At 40.0% G+C, this 24396-nt stretch overlaps 4 protein-coding genes, 1 long non-coding RNA gene and 1 other non-coding gene across 11 annotated transcripts; 2 read left to right on the plus strand and 4 right to left on the minus strand.

Annotated features, from left to right (window-relative positions):
• Positions 1 to 1078: 1078 nt before the first annotated feature.
• Positions 1079 to 9448, minus strand: smek1 (SMEK homolog 1, suppressor of mek1 (Dictyostelium)). 5 transcript variants are annotated; one of them, XM_077711392.1, is made up of 16 exons: positions 8454 to 9448; positions 8293 to 8348; positions 8086 to 8184; positions 7310 to 7927; positions 6925 to 7002; positions 6735 to 6851; positions 6426 to 6542; positions 6142 to 6273; positions 5504 to 5635; positions 4501 to 4603; positions 4257 to 4415; positions 4012 to 4181; positions 3599 to 3738; positions 3139 to 3329; positions 2735 to 2985; positions 1079 to 2213 (listed from the first exon to the last, which is right to left on the minus strand). In XM_077711392.1, exons 1-16 carry the CDS (start codon positions 8593 to 8595, stop codon positions 2088 to 2090), a joined length of 2631 nt encoding a protein of 876 aa, XP_077567518.1. In that variant the 5' UTR covers positions 8596 to 9448; the 3' UTR covers positions 1079 to 2087. The 5 variants fall into 5 exon arrangements, with proteins under 5 accessions (XP_077567518.1, XP_077567519.1, XP_077567515.1 ...); XM_077711393.1 differs by having other exon boundaries at positions 2774 to 2985; positions 3599 to 3741; XM_077711389.1 differs by having other exon boundaries at positions 3599 to 3741.
• Positions 9449 to 10202: 754 nt separating this feature from the next.
• Positions 10203 to 16014, plus strand: efhc1 (EF-hand domain (C-terminal) containing 1). The gene is made up of 9 exons (XM_077711397.1): positions 10203 to 10551; positions 11064 to 11342; positions 11426 to 11713; positions 11818 to 11967; positions 12175 to 12367; positions 12559 to 12785; positions 13072 to 13447; positions 13532 to 13675; positions 13741 to 16014. The coding sequence occupies exons 1-9, from the start codon at positions 10486 to 10488 to the stop codon at positions 13752 to 13754; spliced, it is 1737 nt and encodes a 578-aa protein (XP_077567523.1). The 5' UTR covers positions 10203 to 10485; the 3' UTR covers positions 13755 to 16014.
• On the minus strand, positions 14286 to 18237 carry tram2 (translocation associated membrane protein 2). The gene is made up of 11 exons (XM_077711398.1): positions 18010 to 18237; positions 17026 to 17089; positions 16790 to 16899; positions 16136 to 16252; positions 16008 to 16066; positions 15837 to 15921; positions 15657 to 15727; positions 15469 to 15573; positions 15237 to 15380; positions 14991 to 15148; positions 14286 to 14905 (listed from the first exon to the last, which is right to left on the minus strand). The coding sequence occupies exons 1-11, from the start codon at positions 18127 to 18129 to the stop codon at positions 14829 to 14831; spliced, it is 1110 nt and encodes a 369-aa protein (XP_077567524.1). The 5' UTR covers positions 18130 to 18237; the 3' UTR covers positions 14286 to 14828.
• On the plus strand, positions 17268 to 24003 carry LOC144192360 (uncharacterized). Of its 2 annotated transcripts, none has more exons than XR_013325106.1 (3): positions 17268 to 17307; positions 21859 to 22059; positions 22599 to 24003. It is a non-coding gene; the product is annotated as an uncharacterized LOC144192360 (long non-coding RNA). The 2 variants fall into 2 exon arrangements; XR_013325105.1 differs by lacking the exon at positions 17268 to 17307 and adding an exon at positions 17320 to 17580.
• trnai-aau (transfer RNA isoleucine (anticodon AAU)) lies at positions 18525 to 18598 on the minus strand. Its single transcript has one exon. It is a non-coding gene; the product is annotated as a tRNA-Ile (tRNA).
• xkr5a (XK related 5a) lies at positions 19250 to 24308 on the minus strand. Its single transcript, XM_077711396.1, has 7 exons — positions 24075 to 24308; positions 22608 to 22791; positions 22141 to 22325; positions 21845 to 22057; positions 21503 to 21672; positions 21196 to 21307; positions 19250 to 21111 (listed from the first exon to the last, which is right to left on the minus strand). The coding sequence occupies exons 1-7, from the start codon at positions 24205 to 24207 to the stop codon at positions 20174 to 20176; spliced, it is 1935 nt and encodes a 644-aa protein (XP_077567522.1). The 5' UTR covers positions 24208 to 24308; the 3' UTR covers positions 19250 to 20173.
• Positions 24309 to 24396: the final 88 nt, after the last annotated feature.

The following is a 24396-nucleotide window of genomic DNA, read 5'->3' on the forward strand; positions in this document are numbered from 1 at the left end:
AAGGCCAATGCCATGGAGTCAAGCTGATCAAAAAGAAGTGTCAAAGATGCTTTTCACAAGCCCAGCTGGAAGCGCCGCAACAGTGCCGTCTCTGATGGTGACCCTGCAGCCTGGCAGACATACAGGCGGGTCGGGACGGGTAACGGCGTCTTGGCGGCAGCGAGGTGGCAGCGGTTTGTGTTGGAACGGCGGCGAGAAGGAAGATCACACAAATGCATGCACGGCGGTAGGGAGGGAACTCTTCTTTTGTCCAATGATGCCTTTCAAATGGAAGGCATATGTCGGACGTCTGAGCAGTTTGTTGACTTTTAATTAATAAAACTTGGGTGAAGGCCATGAAGCACTTGAGCGTAAATACATTTGAACTGTAGAATGTGGCATCCTTTCCTAAAGACTTGGCATTTCTTCCAAAGTAACTGTCCCTTGTGTAAAACAGCACATGCAGTAAGTATGTAGTATTTCCCATTTTACTGGGTTCAAGTTTCAAAAGGTGCAGCAAGGTAGCATACTATGGAACAACTGGCATAAAATATCATAGAATTTCTGGATGATGGCACAACTTTTCTAATGGAAGACTGGCACGCCATAATATAAAAGCATTTATATTAGGTTAATGGGAAAAATAGTACAATAAGTTATGCATGTCCTCCACATTGCTGATTATACTAACTGAACATTGCAAAATACTTAATTTGCATAAAACAAACATACATGTCAGGGTAAAAAAACATGTTTTAGATCAAATTTTAGTGATTTGAATGGCAACTATGCTGAAATGCAAATGGTAGTGAATTATGGAAGGATGCACTCTATTAAGAGCAAGTTTGCCACCTAGCGGACAAGGATTGCACCTGACATCTCAACTTTTTATGTCTTAAAATGTATGTAAAATGCTCTAAATTTTTTAAAGGGTCATAAAAAAAATCCTGTGTCACCCGTGTCATCCATCAGCTATTTTAATACATTCTGGTTCAGTCAAAGGATTAATAAAAATATTTTTTTTTAAATCAAAGAAGCCTTCTTTGACAAACAGACTGTCACAACAAGGACACTTGAGGACAAAGGGTGGTAGGACAACTTACAGCAAAGTTAATTTTAATGGTCCCAAGAATTTCGGACAACTAAGTGTACAAGGAAACAAAGTGAGAAGATATGACAAAATCCATCACATCGAGAATTCCACTCAATCTTTAATCAAGACGGGATTACAAATTTCTCCAAAAAATCTGCAGTTTCAAAGGGCAAAATGGTAAAACTAGCTCACCTACTGAGGTCTTTAAAAACCTGTTCAAGTGTGACTGAAAACATCCTGAACATTTAAAGGCAGATATTTTTGTTGTCATTTACAAAAAAACGGAAAAAAGACAACGTCTTGCGAGACTAATTGAGAATGAAAATGAAATGATTAAAGAAAAAAAATGCTGGCTTTTTTCCAATCTCTTCTCAGAGAAACAAAACTCTGCAGAAGAAACGACAACACTAATGACATCATTGAACTAGAAAGAAAAAAAACAGCTCTTTGTCTGTCCTATATGCTAACTTAAAATAAAAAAGAGACAAAGCAACAGACGAGAAGAAGAAAAGAACAAAAAGTGGATTTTGGAGAGGGTTGAGTGTGTGTGGGTCTGAATTGGCTAAACCATTTGGCCAAATGATGTCCTTCCCTGAGTGGGGGGGCAGTGGGTGAGGGGCAGTGGGGTGCACAAGCTCTTGGGGGTCTCCAGTCTGCATATACAAGGTTTATTTGTTGATGTGGTCATTCCTCTTTCAGTGTTATCACAGTGAGAGCTATTTCTCTCCGCCCTGACGTGACTGACGTCCAAGTGTCTGTCCTATTGGACACGTCTCCTTATCCTCTAAATGATTGGCACTTGTTTGAATCCGGCTGGTCTTAAAAAAAAGGGGAGGAGGAGGAAAAATCCATTCAAGTTCATCTCCTCTCATGACCAGCCATTAGAGTGTGGCTTTCATTCATTGGATTTCTTTAAGGATTGATCATTCCCATGTGAAGTGGGAATTCCTGTCTTCAAAAAGAAAAAATGTCCTCAACGGGGCAAAGATGGAGGAGCAATTGACGCATGCGTCTTTTAGGAGTTCAGTTTGGACTTTTTCGCAGGCGGCAAATGCTCGTCTTTACTTTCTCCGTCCTCCTCGTCCTCGTCGTCCTCGTCTTCGTCGTCATCGGGATAGTCCACTAGTCCTACTAATCCTCCCTGTAGAATACAAGGGACACTCAATGCGTGCTATTAATTAGGACTGGGCGTGAAATGCTTTTATCAGTTAATTACATTTTTTTAATCACTTAATCCTATTTGATTATTCCTCGTTTTTTAAATCTAATTTTGTTAAAGATGTGTGATATGGAGAAAGTTTTACTAGATGGCAAATCAAATACCTTTGAGCGAAAATTGATTTTTAAAAATTCTACTTAATAATTTTGTTTCTGCGCATTAAGAATTCTTCAAAATAAAACTGCATATCCTATAGTTTACAACATTGATCTGTTTTATGTCTTAATTGACATTGATGAGATTTTTAACCAATATATCAATCCACATCAATGTATTGTTAGAGCCTGAGTAGTGATGTATTTTTTACCTGCCTCTTTTATAAGTAACAATCATATTTCTACATCTGTCAAAGTCTCAGCAGAAAAAAGGGAAACAAATTCTGCATTGGAAAACTGTCTATAACTTGATTTATATACAAACAAAATGTATGTCTTAGCACCAACCTTAAAATCAATTAAGCTTGAATCTCCCTTTTCCTGTACCTTTGTGGTTACTGCAGGGGCAGGACCCGAGCTCCGTGTTCCTGAGCTCGGAGACTCTGGGGAGCCAGGGGAACCGGGGTTCAGAGAAGGCGATGACGGGGGGCTTGAAAGGCTGCTTTTGATGGCGCCAGAGAAGGAGAGTTTGAAGCTTGGGTTCTGCCTGCCTGACAAGCTCGACTTCCCCAGAACTTCCTTATCATCTGCGTCTTTCACTGCAGGTAGAAAAGGAAAAAAAATTATGCTACTAAGCAACATAGCTCACCTCACAAGAAAAAGCATGCATTGACACTATTTGGCTGTGGTTAGGCAGTTTTTCATCTAAAACAACTAAGTTGGGGTTTAAAGAAGAAACAAAAATGACTTGCATTTTTTCCTCTCCATGAACTTGCTTATGGGCTCCATGAGGTCCTCTTCGGTTTTCATCTTTTCCGAAGGCCGTACTACGGCCTCGCCATCTTCCAGGTCCTCCTCGTCCGCGTTGAACCACATCTCCTCCTCGTCTTCAAGTGTTCGTGCGTCGCGGCGGAAGCGATGGTTCCTCAAGATGGAGCGCATACTACAAACCAAAGGTATAGCCTTTCTTAAATATTAGGAGCAAGACAAAGGTTTCCCATTTTTCCTACAGTGGCACAGAAAGGTTTCATCCACACTTAAATAAAATTGGTGCTATAAAATAGAGGCTATCTTTAATGAAGTAACCCAATGTACTAATCTGGAAACTTTTTTTTACCAATAGTTATTCCACTTAGAACAATGCATTGGGAAACACCCACTTTTCCCAGCATATTCATATTGGCGACTTTAAAACTGAAGCTGACACTTTACCTGTCTAATTTGGGGTTATCCTGCCTTTCACGTTGTTGTTCATAACGCAGCTTGAGACCCTTAAAGGTCTGAACATAGTCCACATCCTCCAGAGATTTCCAATAATTCTCAACTATGTGAGCAGTGAGAGATTTCACATCCTCCTAGGAGCAATGGAAAAGAGAAGAGGGAGGGTCGATGTGGGGAAGATGGGAGAGAAGAACATGGGAAGTGTGGAGTGCAATGTAATGAGGAGAAATGCAAAAGCAAAAAGGAGCAACAAAGAAGGAGGGGGGAAAAATACACCGAACAAATTAATATTGTATTATACCTCTTCAGCCCCTCTCAATTCTTGATGATTTTTTATTAGAGTAATTTAGATATGAATGGTTCTATGACTTAAATGTCAAAATACTATGGAACAAACTACTCACCACACGGACATACTCAAACATCTCAATGATGGCAGAATTCATAAGATTATATCGCGAGCCGTTTTTGAGGAAGGCCTTCACGACGGGCTCGAAAAGGAAATTTCTCATGATGTAGCGGTTGTAGAATTCATCTTTCAGACCGATGAGTCTCCTCATGAAGCGCAGGGCACCTAAATTGACAAAGGAATACATTTAAAGGGGGATAAATACATGTTAGATACATTTCCGCTATGCTTTTTACTCACATAGTGCTAAGAAGGCGTGTTGAGAAGCTGTGAGGACCAGGACTCTCCGAAGAATGTCCTTGTTGATAATGTAGTTCTTAATGTGATAAGTGTGCTGCTCCACGCAGAATGTTAGTAGTTCCAGAATGAGGGCTAACAACTGAGATGTTTGGAAATCATCTATGGGAGGGATAACATTTTTTTAGTTGGATGAAGAAGGAGAACATTGGCTCACTCATGTTGGTTTGTGCAAATGTTCAAATACCTTTGCTCGGCGTCTCCTCGGTGGTGTTGGCGAGGAGGGGCGCTGATAGAACATGCATACAGTGCTTGTAGAAGAAGCTGAGGAACTCGGTCTTTTCCGTTTTCTGCAGCAAATTATTTGCATGTTCAATTTAAGTGACACTCATCAAGTTTTGTTGTTTTGTTTGTGTTCTGACAGTATAAACAAATGTTTAATGTCACTTGTACAATTACTGTACTTAAGAAATAGAGTGGATTTAATGTTTGTGTCGTTTTTAAATTTTGATTTTCAAGTCAAAATCATTAGTTGCCGTTTTGTGCCTCAAATTGTATGAGTCACATTGTTAGTCAACTTCACACCATCTCACTACAGAAGCATCCACTGCTTATCCCGTTATGACAAAAACACACACAAATATGATGGGATATCTATGAGCAACTTAAGAAATAACCAATTAATAATGACAAAATATTGCCTAATAAACAATCGTGTCTCACTCCTTCCCTACCCTGAGTTCTGTACAGTGTTCAAGCCACAATACTAAATCTCAATCTTTCCTTCCTGACTCTTGACAACACCACAACAACAAACAGCACAGCATCTTGCCCTCAACTAGTAGAAAAGCAAGCGCACTGTACACTTAAAGACGTCAATTCGTCCCTGGGGCTGTCAAACAAAGACCACTTTTTCATTATGTGATTCGTATCCATTACCCATATATACATGTCCTAACAACTTGACATAACATATACGAATGGACCAGATTGTGTGTATGTAAACGTACCCATTGTTAGTCAACTTCACACCAACTGACTGCCTGAGCATCCACTGACCCATGGCTGTTGCTTATCCAGCTAAGATAAACATGACAGAAGGTGGAATATCTATGAGCAATTTAATGAATTACTAATAAACAAAAATAATGTCTTGTAAACTAATGCATGACACTCCTTCACTACCCTGAGTTCTTGATCCAGCTCATGTCAAAATACTCAATCTGGTGATCTTATTCTAACAACCTCACCTCTGAGTCTTCCGCCTCTCCATCTCCTTCTCTATCCCCTCCAGCTTCTCCTCCTCTACCTCCTACACCTTCTCCAGTCTCTCCTGTTCTACCTCCTGTAGTATCTCCTTCTGCATCTCTACTAGCCATGTCCTGACAAAAATATATTGATGCATGGCATAAACAGTGGGGCAATTTGTGCTCTAAAAATGATCTATTTTGATTTTGACATGGTTACAGAGAAAAAATCTCTGCATTGATGAGGTTCTTCTACACTAGTAGCACTTCCAAACTAAAATACAACTTGAAAATATTATTGAGGGCTTTGTAAATGATGAAGACAACTTTGCAGTGGATGCTGCAGTACTGGGAGGTGAAGTTAAAAGTATTGCCATATAGTTGTAAATTGAGGAGACCTGATTTCAATCTGAAGATGACATGAGCAAGGTTTTTGTTTTGATGCTATAAAACAGCCAAAGATGTTCCACACACAACTTATCCTATGAGTGTCTTCACAAACGTACTAAAAATAACAACTGTCCTTTTTCAGTTCTATATTGGAGCTTCTCGTAGCCTAAAAACTACAATATAAGTCTTACCCTCACTTCCTACATGAAGATAAGCTCTATTAGATAAACTTATGCGGCCTCCAAACTTACATTTGCAGTGGCTTGCATTGTTGTTGGATCCACCAAAGTTCGAAGCGGAGTCATCAGCTCGACTGCACCTGCTAACTCGGGGTCTGTGTCACAGATCATATGTTCTATGATGAGGTTGATCAGTAGAATGTCCTGGAAGGGCCCCCCGCCCAAAAAAAAAAAATAATAACATGAACATATTATGTTGAGACACAGCCCGTAAATAAAAATACTAATAATTTTCACAACTGCAGATTTTCTCTACTAAAGTTTAGACATAAACAAACTTGTGTTAAAATACTCACGTCATCATTTTGCTGAGACTCTTGCATGACAAATTCTCGTACCATGGAGGGGTTGGCGTCCACCACGTGAGAGAAAATAACCATGGCCGCGCCTCGCACCTGAACGTCATCCATTCCCTGTGCCACAAGTATACAGGTTGAGTCAGTGAGTGGAAAGAAGGTCAGCAAGAAAAATGCTCTCATCTTTTTCTTTTAATTGCCACTGAAAAACGGACAGGGGGGAAAAAGCATCTTTATATAATTGCTAATCACGCCATACTACAAGATTACAATAGTAAATTGTAGCACATGCACTAAATCTGTACTCACTAGTATGACCTCCAGTGCAGGAAGAATACCCATGTTTGACAGTGTCTTATAGAAGGCATCTTTGTTTTGAGGTTGTAATGTTCTTGAGAACACGCAGAATTCCTTCAAGAAGTTAACCTGCAGGGGAAAAAAATGAAGTGAGAAATTCAGGAAATATTTTGAACATACTCTAAATGGATCGCTTTAATACCAGCTCATGTCTTTTGTCGTCATCTGTGGCCTCATCTGTGAGCTGTGCAAAAAGATCAGTCAGGAACTTCTCATCATCCTGTCATTGAAAAAAGGGGGAGTGGTTAAGACCATGACATATGTTAAGATTCTTATTGTGTGAAATTGCTTGGTAGGAGAACATAATTGAAAAAAAAAATTGTGGCGTGCTTGATGTGTTTACTTTTGTCCTTTTTCCCAATTTGTACTAAATGTCACCTAAACCTCACATGCAAATGTCATTTTTTCCCCTTATCTCAGCATAACAGGTTTACGTAAGACTTTTTCGTCTCTATGGGGACAACTACACACACACATAATGTTGACCTAAAAGGACACCACTGATTAAATATGCGATTCAGGCTCACCTGAAGCATGCCCACAATCTCCACCTTGTTGAAAAAGATGAAGGAGTGCAGGGTGGACAACATGTTCTCCTCAAAAACAGAGGGAGTGGGCAGTACCATGTCCTGAATGTACTGCACCCGATACGTCTGGTGTATTTTCTGACGCAGTTCAGGGTCCGAGATGGGAATCACTTCCTTAAATCGGGCCGTCTTGGTGAGGAATTCTCGGTGCTGACGTGGTTGCTGGAGCGTCGGGTCGAACTCCAGACAACCAATAACGTCCATGATACACTCGTCGGAGAACATGACCTCGAAGAGAGCGGTGCGGTTGAGTAGAAAAATGCCTTTAATGATTTCGTAAAGATGGTGAAGTCCCTCCCGGTTCTCCAGATCTTCGCACACTCGGAACAGTTCCAGGAGCTTTCGGATGTAGCCCTCGTTCTCCACCGCCAGCGCCAGTTTCTCTCGCCGTAACGGCGACGGGAGCGAGGAGGCTACCAGCTCCGCCAAGTCCTCCAGTCGATTCAACTCGCACGGCGGGAGCTCCAACCCGGGAGACGACATGTCGTCAAAGCGCTCCTCTTCCAACTCATCGACCACATCTTGGGTAATATCAACTGATGGGTCTTTCCCTTGCACCTAGAGAATGGAGAAACATGTTGGATGCTCTTAGTGAAGAGTGGAATTTAACACAAAACCATCCATACAGTCCTAGTGTGCATCTTATTGTGCATTTTACCATTGATAGACTGATAAAAATGTCAAACCTAACAAACACATCAAGTGGTTTCATTCACCTGGCAAATTTTCTCCCAAATCTCATCACAGCCAGCTTTCTCCTGGAAGCTAAGAGCCAAATCGTAGTTTTCGGCCTCTGACCACACAATGAGCGTATCCTATCAAAAAAAAAGGAGGGGGGGGGGGGGGGGTAAACCATGCATGCACATGAATACATACTGTACATAACAATGGGACTGCACATGCACTATATATGAAGCACTGACCTGTTGTTTCTGGTATGCTGTGTTTGTGTTTATTTTGGACTCCAGTAGTAGAGAACCTTGAGGGTGACAATCAGAGAAAACAAATCATACTGGTGGATGATCACTGCACAGTTAGCTTGTGTATAACATGCAACAATGGTTATGGAGAAAAATGGACTTACCATCACTTTCAGCTCGCACCAGAAGAGATGTTCCTTTCACTCTGTCCACATATACAGATGAGACATGTCCAGTTCCGCGATCGTCCCACTGTCTGTCTTCGTTTAGAGTATAAACTTTAACTCGTCGTCGAGTGTCCGTCATCCTGGCGAGTGGTCGTCCACCCGACCCCTGCTGGGCTGTTACAGGGTACCTGCTTCACCTTAGTAACGCCACAACGCCCAACTAACCTCTCTCGGATCCGCTCCAAAAAAATCGAACAAGATAGTCGGGGGATCGCACTATTTTCTTTTATATTTACACTGTTATTTGGACCACGAGATTTCTATCAGAGGATCACTACTTATGCCATCAAACAAAACATGACAAATGTAACAACAAGAATGGTTGGGAACTTGAATCAAGTGCTACACTGCGCAATATGGGCATTAATTTAGAATCTATATGGGTGAGAAAAGATCGGAGGTAGAGTATTTCTCCCGCAAAGTGTCTTCGTTGTTAGTTGTTGTGCTTTGGCGGACACAACGTTAGCGAAAAGAAAAGCTAGCGAGTTGACTTGCCTTCATGTAAGCCCAACATCAGCGATTCACGTATATTCCGCGCAAAGACAAAATGACCAGATGTATAGATCGAAAGCATTTTTCTCACATTTGCGGCCAGTACTGATTGTGTGCCTGGATCCAAAACAACGTTTGTAAATAACATTGAGTAATGCGCCAGCTGGCTAGAGCTAGCTGCTATTTCTTCCCAAAGTGTACCGCCATGTTCTGGATCGGGGCCCCGGAGAGAAAACTCTCTCCTTTTGGATACTTATACATGCCAAAAATGACGCAAACAACAACCCGTGCGCGTCAAACTACTTCGATCCTTTTGTTTTACACCCGATCGCTAATGGTCATTCATTACCGATGTCTTGCACGGATATTTGCTAACAGCCCCCCGTGAGTATTCAGCCATCTTGGGCCCCAACAGACCGTACGGGGTTTCCAGCAGAAAAACAACAGGGCAGCCCGATACGTTTAAAGAGACAGTACATGACGCGTTCTACGCTCGCTTTATTACGACTGCGTAAAACGATGAATAATATGTAACAAGCAGAGTTAAAACTAACTATTTACCTAAGGTGTGTGTGTATTTTAACTTCTAGATACCAGTGCAGCTCAACATATTCTAAATATGAACATATGAATAAGCACACTGTTCTAAACAAATAACATTCATAGTATATTGGGCAAATTATTTTATTTACTAGTCCAAAAACACATTTTTGACATTGCAATATCAGTGTAATTGCATGCAGATTCTTAATTTTCATGTTGAAAGAGGGTTTTTGAAAACTAATTATGTAAAACGTTCCAATTGCTGCAAATATACCATTAGTACTTATTTGCTGTATACTTTATTTTTCCGGCAATCAGCTTTCTTATACTGTTATACTAGTAGTATATGCATAAATGTACAATGTATATAAGCGAAATATCTTATAATATCACGAGTATATAGTGTATGTAGATTATACATACGCTCTATACTATAGTGGTATTATAATATGTTTTACTAAATACCCTTGCATAATAATATGCATCAATTTTGTTGGATGTCAATATTACCTTGTCACGAGTGTATACACACTTTTGCAATATTTATTTTTATATTTAAACATGGTTTTAACAGAAAATAACTTTCGCCCTGTTCCTAGTTGACGTCGTTCAATGGCATCACGCAACAGATGACGGTTTGATTGCCGTCAACTTTCTGAAATAGCAATAGCATGTTTGAAATAAACGTTTTAAAACGTCTAAGGCGTCGCCCGTAGCTCAGTTTCTCTTCCCCTATTAGTACTGACATCATCGTCGTTTTGTAAACAAAGGTTGGATGGATTGGGAAAAAAAATGCACTGCATAGTTTTTGACAACAACAAATTATTATTATTATTATCAAATATTCACCGAATTCATATCCCGGAAACGATCAAAATATAAGCGACGTGGGGTTGTGTTATTAGATAATAATTGCTCGTCTATTCGAGTGAAAATGGCACGCAAGTTGGACAACAACGGCTTGCCGTTCTTACCAGGATTTTCCTTCCAGGATGTAACGGTAAGAAGTCTTTAGTCTTTACTCATCTAACATGGAAAAGTTATTTAATTAGTTGTCATTTTCAACATTGTTCATCTAAATCTAAAATGTACATAATTGTGTAGCCTTGAATTTAACTTTCGATGCCATTGACGGCTATAGACGTCCAAATGATGTGGCTCATTTCCTCCTTATGCTTTGACTTGAATTGAGTGTCACCAAGAGTCATCTGTCAAATATCTTATCTGCATAAAATTACAATTGCATGGTATTTTTGCACTAAGAATCCATATTTTAATGTTTGACATGTTAGAATAGATGTCATACAACTTGCATTGGTTAGATGCGTGCAATTTATAAACACAAATAACTCATAAAATACATTTGATATTTAATGTGTCATCCCTGCTAAGAAAACCAGTTTTGTGTTTTGGTACTGGTTTTGCTGGTCAATAAACTAACAGTGAAGCTGGTAGAGAAATGTATCAGTTCTAGGAATCATGTTTTCTCTTTTTATTTATTATTTTCTCCAGAAAACAGCCTTCCATCGTCCTCAGACGTTGTCATTTGCTAGAGGCCTGGCAATGGCCCAACCGCCCAGGTTGGGCATTGGACTGGAGCCTCTGTTAGCCGAGCAAATGTTGCAGGAGGAACTAAGTGGCATGGCCGATGACATGCCGGACTTCACATATGGCGCATTTGACACCAAATACATAAAAGACTTAGTTAATTTGTCCTACCACTCGGACCCTGATCCTGCCCAACCAGAAATCCAGCCCTTCATACCATCTTATGTCACTCTTGACAAGAAGGTATGCTCCAACAACTTTTGTCTCACTAAAAATAGTTCAACACTTGTACTACTATTGTATTTATAGTTTTGCTTATTTGGCAGGTGCTTTGCTTCAAAGCATACTTTAAGGAGGATATCATCAACAGCCGGGAGGAGAAGGACTGTGTCCGGCATGTAGTTATTTACTACTACCTTGAGGATGACACCATGAACATCTCAGAACCATGGATGCCAAATTCTGGGATGCTACAGGGTCAGAGACTTAAACGCCACCATTTTCCCAAAAAGGAACCTGGGAAGCTTTACCACTGGAAAGACCTCAACCTTGGCATTGACCTGGATGTCTATGGGGTCAAATATCACATTGCACAATGTGATATGTTTACTAAGGTATTACTACACACACAAAGCCAAATTTTTTTAATATTAAAAAGTGAAATGCTATTCTCAGAGTGACACAAACATGAATATATGCTTTTTTCCTCAATCTTTAGGACTTTATGCAGCGTCAGGGCATTATTCTCAATCCACCTGAAGATATGCCCGTGGATACTTACCTCATGAAGCGGAAAAAACCTACACCAACCTACACGACACCCTCTGAATTTGACAGCAGGTACCAGTTTCTTCACATGGATCGCAAGGTAAAGTCCATCTCTAAACCAAAGAGTAACATATATTCATTGAATCGGAATACAAACTGTTTCAAAGCCATCTTTCAAATGGAATATATTTTCCTTTACCTTAAAAAAAGAAAGATAGGATTAATGGTTGCCATTGAATGCTCTGAAATGTATCCTTTGTTATTAATTTGAGTTGAATCTACATAATGTAATTATTTTGCTGGCCAGGTGCTGCGTTTCTTTGCCCTATGGGACGATTCGTTGTCAGAACTTGGTGAAATCTTGCCTGTTACAATACACTACTTCCTGGTGGATGATACTGTGGAGATCAAGGAAGATCACAAGCCCAACAGTGGCCGCTTTCCTTTCCCTGTGCTGATGCAGCGACTAAGAATACCCAAGAAAATGAAGCCAGGCCACGGTAAGAAACAATAACGAGGTCCAGTCAACAGAACGATTCAGTTACACCCAAGCACAAGCATACTGAAGCAAGCCATGAGGAGCAGTTCCCTCACTAAAAAAGTACTGGACATTGTGTTAAAATGGTTCATTAAGATGGAACAATCATCCTATTTTAACTTAATTTTACCTTTGAGTCTATGGCCTTTCCAGAACAATTCCCCAGCTGCGTTATGGAAGACTCGGTGGAAGAAGTGGAAGAGTACTTCAGTCCGAAAGACTTCCAAGTTGGCGAAATGGTGAAAATACTGGGACGCCGTTTCCTATTGTACAACTGCGATGACTTCACTAAAGAATTCTACCATGAAAATTACCCTGAGATGACTATCAAAAGCATACAAGTACCCAAGAAGATGGGCAAATTTGAGGGCATGCAAAGGGTAAGATTTACAATAATCCTGTGATACATGTATTTTCATGGGGCAAGGTTCATGTACTTTTCAAAATATTGAAAAATACATGCAGCAAAGATTCCGATTTTTCACAACAAACTAGTCCAAACAATTCCCAGACATTTCTTGCCAAAGTTTTTATCACCTCAACATTCTTCAGGACATTGCATTATGTGGGTAGAAAACTATTCACAAATCGCAACGTACTAGTAAACTAGGATTGCATAATTTCAAGGTTTTTTTTTCACTATTATTTCTTCTTCTGCAATTCTAGGAAATTCCTCCCTACAATGGTTTTGGATCCCTGGAAGATTCTCTTCAGAGTTGTTTATCTCTATTGCCCACACCTCCAAGAAAGAATGTGGTAAAGATGCTGGAAAACGAACACAAAGTGTTGCGTTACGTCGCCGGGCTGGTCTCGCATAAGGACGCATCGGAGACCCAGAGACGCAAAGATGCGGATCGATGTTTCATTTTGTCCTACTTCTTATCCGATGACACAGTCTGTCTTTACGAGAATCCCAAACACAATTCCGGATTCAAGGGTGGCATGTTCTTGAAAAGGACACGTGTCCCCAAACCACACACATCTGTGGATAATCCCGTATTCTACTCACCATCCGACTTTTCCATTGGAGCAACTGTGGATGGTGGGTCTTGTTTAGCATTTTGGAGTTCCATTAAGGTCAAGGAACAACTACAATTTAAACCTTTTTGTTCCCTTGTCCTTGCAGTTTTTGGACATCGCTTCATCCTCAAAGACACAGACCTTTATGTGTTAAATTACATGGAGGACAACCCTGGGATGGTACCCATGGAGACTCTTGAAACCATCCGCCAAAAGTTTAAGGAATTCAACAAGAAAGCTGAACAAAATGGTAACTTTCAATAGGAGTTTAAAATGCACTAAAATGTGTCTGATTCTCAACTATTTGTTTTGCAGAGCTGCCATCATGATGTCAAGCAAACCGTGTTATCTTAACATCGGTTTCATGCTCATAGGACTAGGAGTTAAGAACCTGAGAGAGCTTCTTAACACAAGACTTTGGGAAGTATTTTTTACTATAGGCATAATTACCAAAAGCTTGACGAGGGCTTTGATAAAGATGAAGCAGAAGAGGACCTCATTAAGTTACACTTTAGGAGAAGAGTCACAAATATAAAATACCATTCCAATAGTTTCACTATTCCAAATCACGCTTGTACAAACACTGTTTGAATAGACATTACCAAGGTTGACACTTTTACAGAAACTTTGTATAGAGATTATTGCTATCATATGGCATATAATATAAAACGCTTCATTTTTAAAAAGTGCTTTGTGGTTTGATTACTCAGCATGAAATCTGAGTAGCTGATTAAAAAAAGATCTGATTTTTTACAGTAACAAAGTGATGAATCAACCCATTTTTGTTCAGAAAATTGCATTACTATTCATCAGTGATCAAAAAGACAATCAATGGAATGGCGTAGGGAAAGTACATGATGGAAGTGATGAATACAAGAAATGATTTACTTGAGGAAATAGAAAAAAAAAATCTCAAAGTAGTTCTCCTTGCCTTGCACAGTTGTATCAGGGCTACATTTCAAGGGCTTACAGTAAGCCTCTATCATGTTAGCATCAGTAACATTTGGCTACTCGCAATGGATCAGACTGGAAAAGAAGCAAAGCTGGCTCAACGGCAATCAGAAGAGCAATACAGTACTTGGTAATGAGGATTACATGACCACATTCAAGTTACTACACAGTAACATGTGCTACATACTGTGTTTTTTACACTTCTGGCATTTTGCACTCAACTGTGCTCATATAAAAAAAAAGCAGGATCAGGTATAAAGAAAAAAAAAGATAGTCCGAGTACATGTCTCTTAGGCTCAAGGAATTTTGTTGGATTTTATTTTCCAGGATTCAAGATGTAGTCACAGTCCCTGGAGCGGGTCAGGTTGGAACTCTACCAGGATACACCAGCAATTCCTGTTGTGTTCAGGGATCTCGGCTTAGCTACAGCACAGCTCAGTCTGATTGTTTTCTTAGTGAGATTTGAGTTTTTTGATCCTAGGAGAGGTTCCATTTTCTGCTTTTAGGACTCCATTTTCAAATTGCCCAACTAAAAAAAACAGTAAAATGGAGTTTTTTCATGAAATTTTTCTTGCAAAATCACAGCACTTATGAAAAGGAGATGTTCAACTTACGTGAGGTTCGCTTCATTGGCCGAACAGCTTGTTTGGAGGCAGCCTTCTTGCGGACAGCCTGCTCGTGTCTGAATTCTCGCCAACGCCGAAGTTGGAAGCGAATAAATTTCCAGAGGAGCCAAGATTGTGTCATACATACAAGTAGAAGAAAAGTCATCCTGAAAGATCAACAAAAAACACATAGATTAGGACCACTTTTGGGAAAATGTTCTCAATATACTAGTGATTCATTAGAGAATTTCTTACCTTATAAGCAAAGAGTTAAAATTCCCTGCCTCCCAGTCCAGCATCTGGTTATCGCTACGGGCCAAACCGAACCCAAAGACCAGAAACATGAGTGTTAGTGTCCACATACGAGTAGCCACAAAACTGACCGCCCATACGTCAAATCTAAAAGGAGAAGGACACAGTAAACACAGTCCATGGTCATTGGTTATGCTCCACTTTACACACGAGTAGTCAAATCGGGTAAACTTGCAATTTCTGGTTGTTTTCATCAGTAAAGTAGACCAGTCTGGCAATGTGGAACACCATCTCTGTCAAATACTGTAGCCCGAGCAGCAACAGACCCAATGGGGTCAAACTGAAGAGGTCCACAAACATTGTCTTTTTTAAGAGTTGTACATTTAGATGAGGAATAGTTTTTAAATTTATAGGTCAACTTACTTTAACAGATATGCTGCCAAAATGTGCAACAGATACAAGCCAATGTACTGGAGCTGACGAGAAATATCCTCCTGGAAAAGGCCCAAAATGCACTGTTAAAATTTCTATGGGTTTTCACGATGTATTTTTAACAATTCCTGGAATTTTGCAACATACAAGCGCAAATTCTTCCATACTGACCTTGCGCACTTTTTGAAAGTAGAGCTCAGGCAAAGCATGAAGCCAATAGGCTAGCTGAGTGAGGTAGAAAAACTTCACCTGGAACCTGAAACACATACAAATACATGGGAATAAGGCTTGTATACATAGTACAGTATTCTTGAGGAGAACAGGGATATGCATCCATCATACCTGAGATGTGAATGTGGATAGTTTTCCCAAACTCTGTTGAGATGCAGAATATATCCTTCCTGTGTTAAGATGAGAGAATAGTTATGATGTCTTCTAAAGAAGATATATTTAAAATCTACGTCACTCACACTTATGACAATGTAGAAGCTCCACACACTGGAAACCAGGTAAAACACACACAGTTGACCCGACTCATTAAACTTGGTGTTCTTGCTCTTGGAAAGATGAAGACGTCTGTTGACTTTCTGCGAGAAAAAATCACATGACACATTATACTACTGTGAATGCATACTCCCTAGGTGTGTCATAAAAACAACAGGGGCAAGAAAATGGTCTTCCTTTTATAGCACTTTAACAAGAAGTGGCACTTTAAAAAGGTTTCACATTGTGGTCATAGTACTAAAATTACAGCATTATTGGCATGCTTTTAAAAGAGCTGCATGATATTCAATTATGTCCTTTCCGACAGCTACTATTTTCAAAACCACAAAACTAGTCCTAAAAAGGAATTAAAATCTGCAGTCAAGTACAGGCCATCTCGGCTTGGAATAGAACATTGACATCAATTTTAAAATGTCAGCCATGTTTTTTATAGAGTGAAATCATAAAAATAAAGATCATGGGTACTAGTGAATAGCAGATTGGCCTCGCAGTTCTGAGATTTGGGGTTGAGCCCTCAGCTCCATTGTTTCTGTCAGTAAATTTTCATATTGCCCTAGTTTAACCTTTCAAAATAATGTGTTTTAAGGAGCCAGTAAACACATTCACTGGAAAGCACTCACATCCAAGAGATATTCCTGTACCAAGGCATGAAGGATGAGGGTAATAAAGAAATAGAAGAGTATGGTGGCACAGTCCTTCCATCCATAATGATACAATGTTACTTCTCCATCTAAAAAACAAAGTACAATGCATATCAGACATGTTTGCCCTTTGATACATTTCCTACTGCAAAACATAGTCTGATCAGATCATAGGCTTAAAATTTCCATCATGCCCTGCATGCAAGACTCTGTACCTGGTATCAGTGTGGTTACATTGTACTGGGGTTGAATAAACAATATGGCACTCTTTGCTGTTGCCTGAAAGGGAGAGCGGCATGTTTATTAATATATGGATCCACTTCAGCAAAGCTCATCAAGAGTTGTCATTTCTTTTAAAATAATGTATTCTACTAAATCAGAATAGGACACTCTGCAGGCAATAGTTAAGACACCTATATATATGACAGCGGTGGGGTCTTTTCAGGTGACACGTCAACTTCTACAATGAAAAAGACGAGGGAAATTCCCTCTTGCAGGTCAGCTGTCAGTCAGTACACACAGATTTTTTTGTACGAATGTCGTTTAGATTTCACGTATGAATACTTTATGAAGTAAACGTTAGAAAAAAGATAAAAGTGCATTGGAAGTCAAACATGTATTTTGTAAGGGGATTGAGACGTGGCAGTGAACATCTAATGTAGTCAAGTCAGCAGTGACAAAATGCATTTGGTTCTTTAATTAAAAAGGTTTACAAAGTAAAAGTTAAAACGTCACGACGTTTGCTCTGTTCAAAAGGAAAAGGCAGCGAGGTAAGTCTTAATTTGAAGGCTTCTGTCGCGTTGTTTCCGTCTAAATCCGGCTTCCTTGTATGAGTGACGTGATTGGTGTTATCAAAAATATAGCAGAGAACGCACTAATTTAAAGCTTTTGTTCAATTTGCGTTTAGGTGGATAAACTGCGACAGTAACCTGTGTCAAATCGCCAATAATTAATGTAATTGCCGTATTTATCTTCAATTTTAATTCCTATTGTTCCCGACTGCAAAGAACTGCAGGTTAAAGCAAAACCTATATAACAAGTCACTAAATTTGCAGAAAGTCCTGCGGTTGCATACGTCTATATTTCCACAAGAAAAAAGACATTTACAATCAATTCCTTCCATTATTTATATGCGTTCATGCCATTAGAAAGTAGCCGTCTGGTGCAAGAATAACGAAAGAGTCTTGAGTTCATCTCACCTCAAACATCAACCCAATCAAAATAAAAATCACCAAACTAAAGACGATGTCCGCATGGTTTTGGATCAGAAACTCTTGACTGAAAAACGGATAACTCTTGTTCCTTCGGCGAAATGCCATGGCAGATTCCTGCTGCTATATGTGATAATTCTAGAAAATCTGGTCCCTCTTCTCCTGACTACGAAGTTTAGTGAAACTTTCCCACTCAAATGCGCATGCGTGTCTTCATAAAGGGCGAGTGGTAGAAATACCTTACTTGGGGCCATTTACACGTTCAATTATTTTTGGCTTCTCATTTAGGATGGTGTCCTAGTTAATGTGATTAATATTGAATTTGCAGAATTAGATGTTGGATAAAAACATAACAGTGCAGTCTCTGCGCTATTTTAAACTAATGCAAAGTGTGCATTTGTCAAAATGAAAATGTATGAATGCATATTGTTCAGTCACATGTCAATTTGGATTGTGTTTATGTCATTCCTTAAAATGTACTAGTTTTGCAAAGAAAAACGAAGTGGCCCGTACGGGGATCGAACCCGCGACCTTGGCGTTATTAGCACCACGCTCTAACCAACTGAGCTAACCGGCCACGTTGGTCGAGTTCTGAAACACAGAATTTGAACGAACAGACAACATAATCTATATGTAAACATGAATATTGAATTATATCAAAACTACTATTAATGGCTCGCCAGAGTTAGATGGGATATGCTATATATATATATATGCTATATATATATATATATATATATATATATATATATATATATATATATATATATATATATATATATATATATATATATATATATATATATATATATATATATATATATATATATATATATATATATATATATATATATATATATATATATATATATATATATATATATATATATATATATATATATATATATATATATATATATATATATATATATATATATATATATATATATATATATATATATATATATATATATATATATATATATATATATATATATATATATAGTGTTGATAGTGTAGTATTATTATAATAATCATGAGAGGGTAGAACATTATGGTGTAGTAAGTGCCACTTTCCAAATTGATAATTGCAAATGACCTATCATGTTTTCAAGTATAGAAAATACTGAGATATCCGAGTTTCTGAGATAAGTGATCACCTAAGGGGCATCAGTTTCTTCTATATTTTTTCTGCAGAATAAATGTACATTCATCAAAACACAAGGTAAAAATTTTCAGCAGTACACCTTTATTTTACTCACTCAGTATCTGCATTTTATTGCTCATTTAAAGCCACATATGGCCTTGCAATTCACAGTTGAAATGTTATACAAGCCTTGAGTGCAAAAGAAATGTAAAATGTTAACTTTTTGTGGATTCCCACATTTTCACAGCAAACTAAAAAATAAATCACATTTTCTTTAGAAATAGCATATAACACGGACGAAAATCACAACAGGTTTTTAATTCCAAAGCCTCATTTCCAGGCTTACATGTCAATCCATCTCAACGCACAGCAAACTGATATGTTATATGCAACAACAAAAAAATACATATACAGTATGTTGAGGCTGAAGATTACTTTCTTTTCCCTTTTTTTAATGAACTGATTAAAAAAAACACACATACACACACGTTGTGCTTTGACAAAGTCTGTGAAGTGAAAGCTTGTGCTTAAAATTGTATTAAGATTTAGGTCTAATCTGGTTACTCTAATATCATTATGCTATAATTTAATCATTTTATATATCACATAAGTTACAAATTTTGACTTTGTGAAGGCTACGTGGCAACTGCATAAAATGTAATGTTAATTGGTATTCCCAAAGCATGTGAAATAAGAAATAATGTAACAGTGCATTTTACCACATTTCCTTAATAGTGCCATATATCTGTTAGACATATTTTCCAATTTTCTCTTTATCATAGCATCTACTTAAATTAATATAGATGTAAATTTAGCAATTGTGCAATATATAGCTATGTATTTGTAGCTATGATAATTGACTACCTCTTTAGTACAATTTAATTTGTGTATACAGTATTGTTTGCTTGCATTTTATTGCTCCATTTTGTATACATCGTATATTTTTAAAACAAGTTTAAAATGAATTGATACACTTAGCTTAAGTTACACTATCCCTTGGATTAATTAAAAATGTTCATCATCTCTTCGGGACAGTATGAGCTGCTTTCTAGGACCACTAAGATGAGGGACACTGGAGGGAGAATCCAGCACTCCCAACTCCAGTTTAGGGGTGGATGTATAGCGTGGCCCGACCCGGCCGATTAACCCTCGGATGTCCCTGTGAAGAGCCGGGTCACTTGGAATAGAATTGAGACGTGGGCCCTGTTCTGAAGCCCCAGGATCCCGGTCCAAACGGGGATTACTGGCGCTACTGGGAGACTGGGGATCAGCGCTGAAGTACAAGGTTGAACTGGACTCAGTGGGGCAAAAGTACGGCTCGGGACTGTCTCCAAATACAGACTTGCCCTCAGGTGAGCTGCGTTTGAAATCAGATACAGGTGACTCCATTGGACTCTCCATCTCCAGACTGTCATCCTCAGCTTGTTCGAAAGATGTGGGCTCACTCACGGTCTGGAATTCGTCTTTGCAGTCCGAAAGTGGCGCCAAGCCTTGGCCCTGAGACTCAGTGCTTGAGAGGCCCTCGCCGTTGCCCCCCGCTGAACTCGTGAGGCCATCGTTACTCTTGAACTCCTGGTTGTAATCTTCCAAGTCCAAAATAGCTGCTGCTCCACCTGCTCCATACGCTCGGTTGATCTTGCCCAAGTCGCCTGTTTTGAGGGCCAGCCTGATGAGGAGCCAGTGGTGATGGTAGCAGGGACAGGAGCTGTTTGGTCTCCCTCTGCACGAGCTGGGGTGCTCCAGCAGTGAACCAGCCACACCGGAGAGAGAGAAGCTACCGTGGTTTTGGACACTGCCAACCGGAAGACTTTTGTCCCCAAAAGAGAAAGAAGATTCCCCTCGTTCAATGCACGTACTACTCATGTGGTTGTGCTGGAGACCTTGGGCGATCTCTGTTGACTTTGGATGCAGAAACCGGTAGTAAACTGCCAGAGAGGTAGCGCCTGGTAGTCATGGAGACAGAAAATCAAGAGATTTTTTAAAACTCTGAATGCTATGCTTTTTCTCTGCTATTAGAAGGGACTCACCAAGGATAAAGCTACATAGGACAGTGATGGGCAGGGTGATGTTGTCCCAAGACGTTTCGCTGAATAAGTCAGAGGCAGCCAAGAGCAAAGTGGCGTTCTCAATGAGCATGAACTGAAAGACGAAGGGCAAGTCATATTATTCAGTTGATTGAACTGCAACATGCTTGCCATTAAGATTTATTACTTGTACACCGTGACTGTCCCCAAACTGAATCACATGATTTATTTGGCACACTTTAACTAACTAACTGCAGGTATAACAATACTCAAGAGTATCCGTAATGAAGGTTGAGTGAGTGTTTCTCACTGTATAAAAGCTGGCCATGCGAAAGCGTGACGGTCCATCTTTGACATTGAGAAAGAGGAAGACGTGAACTAGCCCCAGGAGGCCGTTAAAGGCACGCCAACACCAAGGCCCGGTGCAGATGTCTGGTTGTTGTGATACCAGCCAGAAAGAGGCAGTCAGCCAGTGAAAACCTGCAGGTCAGCATAAAAAGATGTGCAAACATAACAAGGAGTATTAACTTAGCACATTTCAAAAGTACGAATAAGACGGCTCATAAGACGACTCCGCAATCAGTTAATGTTGATTCAAAATAATTGAGTTTTTACAGTGGGAAATGATCTCAAAACTAATGTGTTTCCATACCTGCCACTCCACAGACCCACCAGTTGAACACCCTGGCAAAGAACATGAGACAGGTCACACGAGCACCCAGCATGCCCACTCTCCACACCAGCTGGCAGAGCAAAGCCGCCGGAGGCATAGCGAGGTGGCCCGGCCGGATGAGACAGCAGGCACGGCTGTACAGCACCAATGCCCAGGAAACCGACAGCATGCAAAGACCACAGCTACAGGCCACTGTAAGTAAAACAGAAATCCTACATTATATCTAACATGGAGGTGAGGTCCTAATCATGGAACCTGTGAGCTGGTACGCTTACCTGGGGACATGACACCCACATCAGTGGACACGACGATGTACGCTTGCAGAAGGCTCTGAGGTAGACTGACCACTAGTGCCTCCAAGAGCCAAAGGGCAGCAACGTCCGCCTGCAGCATGACGACAGCACCGAGCTCTGCAATCGAGCCATGCATGTGCGACACGTATCTCATGCAGTCCCATAGCCTACCAGCAGAGGAGAACATAGACTCTTTTTCATGTCTATGGAATAGACACTTCAGGTAGAACTAGGTGTATGAGGACGATGCAAAACGCACCATCTACAGTACAGACGACAAAAAGCAACGACTAGAGTGTATATTGGGATATTTTTTCACTATATTATCACTCATGGAGTTAAGATTTTAGACACTACATTCAGTCATGTGTAAAATGTACACATTACTACTACTAGAGTGATGCTATACTACCCTTAACACTTGTCATATTTTCTTAAAGGGGCCTTACCGTTTGAAGATACCCAAGTGAAGAATGTGTATCGTCGAGAGGTACCATCTCCTGTCATCACCGTCGTCGTAGTACCATTTGACACTTAGAAGCTGTACTGCAGTACCCGGGAGGAAAAGCCCAAGCGTGAAACCGGCCCACCGTGTCTCACCATTCCAAAGGTAAAACCCTATACAGTAGATCACTGTAAAAAAAATCATAATACATACTTGTGAGAAATGTCATGTATCATTGCCACTGCAGTTTATTTCAAAGTCTTAATCCAAAAACTGTCAGATTGACCCACATCTGGAACTCCTACATGGTTGATAACAATTTGTACATCTCTACCAGCCTATAACTTATTAGAGTACTCCAATACTTGAAAACAGCCTGACAGTTTAACCATTGTTCCAAATTTACGAGTACCCTTGTCAACTCAGCATATTTTTAAGCTTTTGAACAGAGCTCCAGTGCACCAAAGCACCTCTCTGAGGTACGCTGTCCTCTGATGTGGCAACTCTATTATGTAAGAATAGACTTGATAACATGGGGTTTTAATCATTTGCCTTTAGTCACAGCCGTCTGCTTGTCAAGGAGAATAGAATAGAGGACTCTCTTTATCATGATTAGAGTGATTGGAACTTGTGTGACACGTTGATGACCCCTGTGCAGCATTAGGTATTCGTGTTAAACCTTTGTGCCATTGACAGAAGTCACACTAACAACCACGCTCCATTTTCATGCACTGTCCTTGGCCCATTGATTTGCTTAGTCAGGGAGTCATCGGACCTGTTGTTAGCGCAGAATGATTGTTTTGACAGTAGGGCATGTTGGCATTCCTAAATATATACTAGCAAAAATACTAACTGGCCAGATAGACTCCCGATTTGTATACATTTTCCCTATTGGTTCAGTCCTTTTACTTTTTGAGATACACTCGCACACATTCACCCGCATGAACAGTTTACAGTCATCAATGAAACTATCTTGTATTTGGAATGGCACAAACACATGGCAACCACTTGATAATAATCATATTGTTAACAAATCAATACATCTAGTGGTTTCCATAGTATTTGAATGTATTTTGCTCTCGGAAAAGCAAAATGTGCAATAGATTCCATTCTTCATTTTTATTACATTATGATTCCAATGAATATTGTCTTGCAGAACAAAAATGAATGGGAACGATCATTCTGATAATACCAATGTGCTGTATGTTAAACATTCTATCTTTTCTATACTGAGCACCCCTTAAAGGTCAGCTCCTGGGATTCTAAACCAGGATCATATTTAGTTAGCATCACCATTGGCGTCGTGGTCAAAACGGCACCAGCCTTGCGACGTGTCGTCATTCATTGCAGCTCAATGTCAAATAGAAACATCAGAATCTAGCATCGTTTCGAGATGACTATTAAAGCAGAAGTATAGATCCGCGTCTCCCATGCATCCCGAGCGCGCGCCTCACGGGCATCGCACACTTACGAGCGCTCCTTTCGGCCGCGATGACCAGCGCCGACACGCCGAGAAGCGCGGCTTGGCACCAGGCGATCCATCGTTCGCTCCGCCGGGCGGACGACGGCCTCCTGCGGCCCACCGCCTCCGACGTGCTGATCATTGTGCCGGGCGGCGATGGGGGCTCCGCAGCGGCGACATTGTCCTTTGCATCCTTCACTCCCGTCACGTCCGCTCCTTTCTTCACCCGCTGCTTGTCTCCTGTCCAAAATACATGACGTCACTGCGCACTTTTTAAAGGGACACACGCATCCACGCTTCTACTTTTGTCTCTGTATCCTCATATCTTGCT

This window comes from Stigmatopora nigra, unplaced genomic scaffold, assembly GCF_051989575.1.
Source record: "Stigmatopora nigra isolate UIUO_SnigA unplaced genomic scaffold, RoL_Snig_1.1 HiC_scaffold_26, whole genome shotgun sequence".
In the NCBI taxonomy this organism is placed as follows: domain Eukaryota; kingdom Metazoa; phylum Chordata; class Actinopteri; order Syngnathiformes; family Syngnathidae; genus Stigmatopora; species Stigmatopora nigra.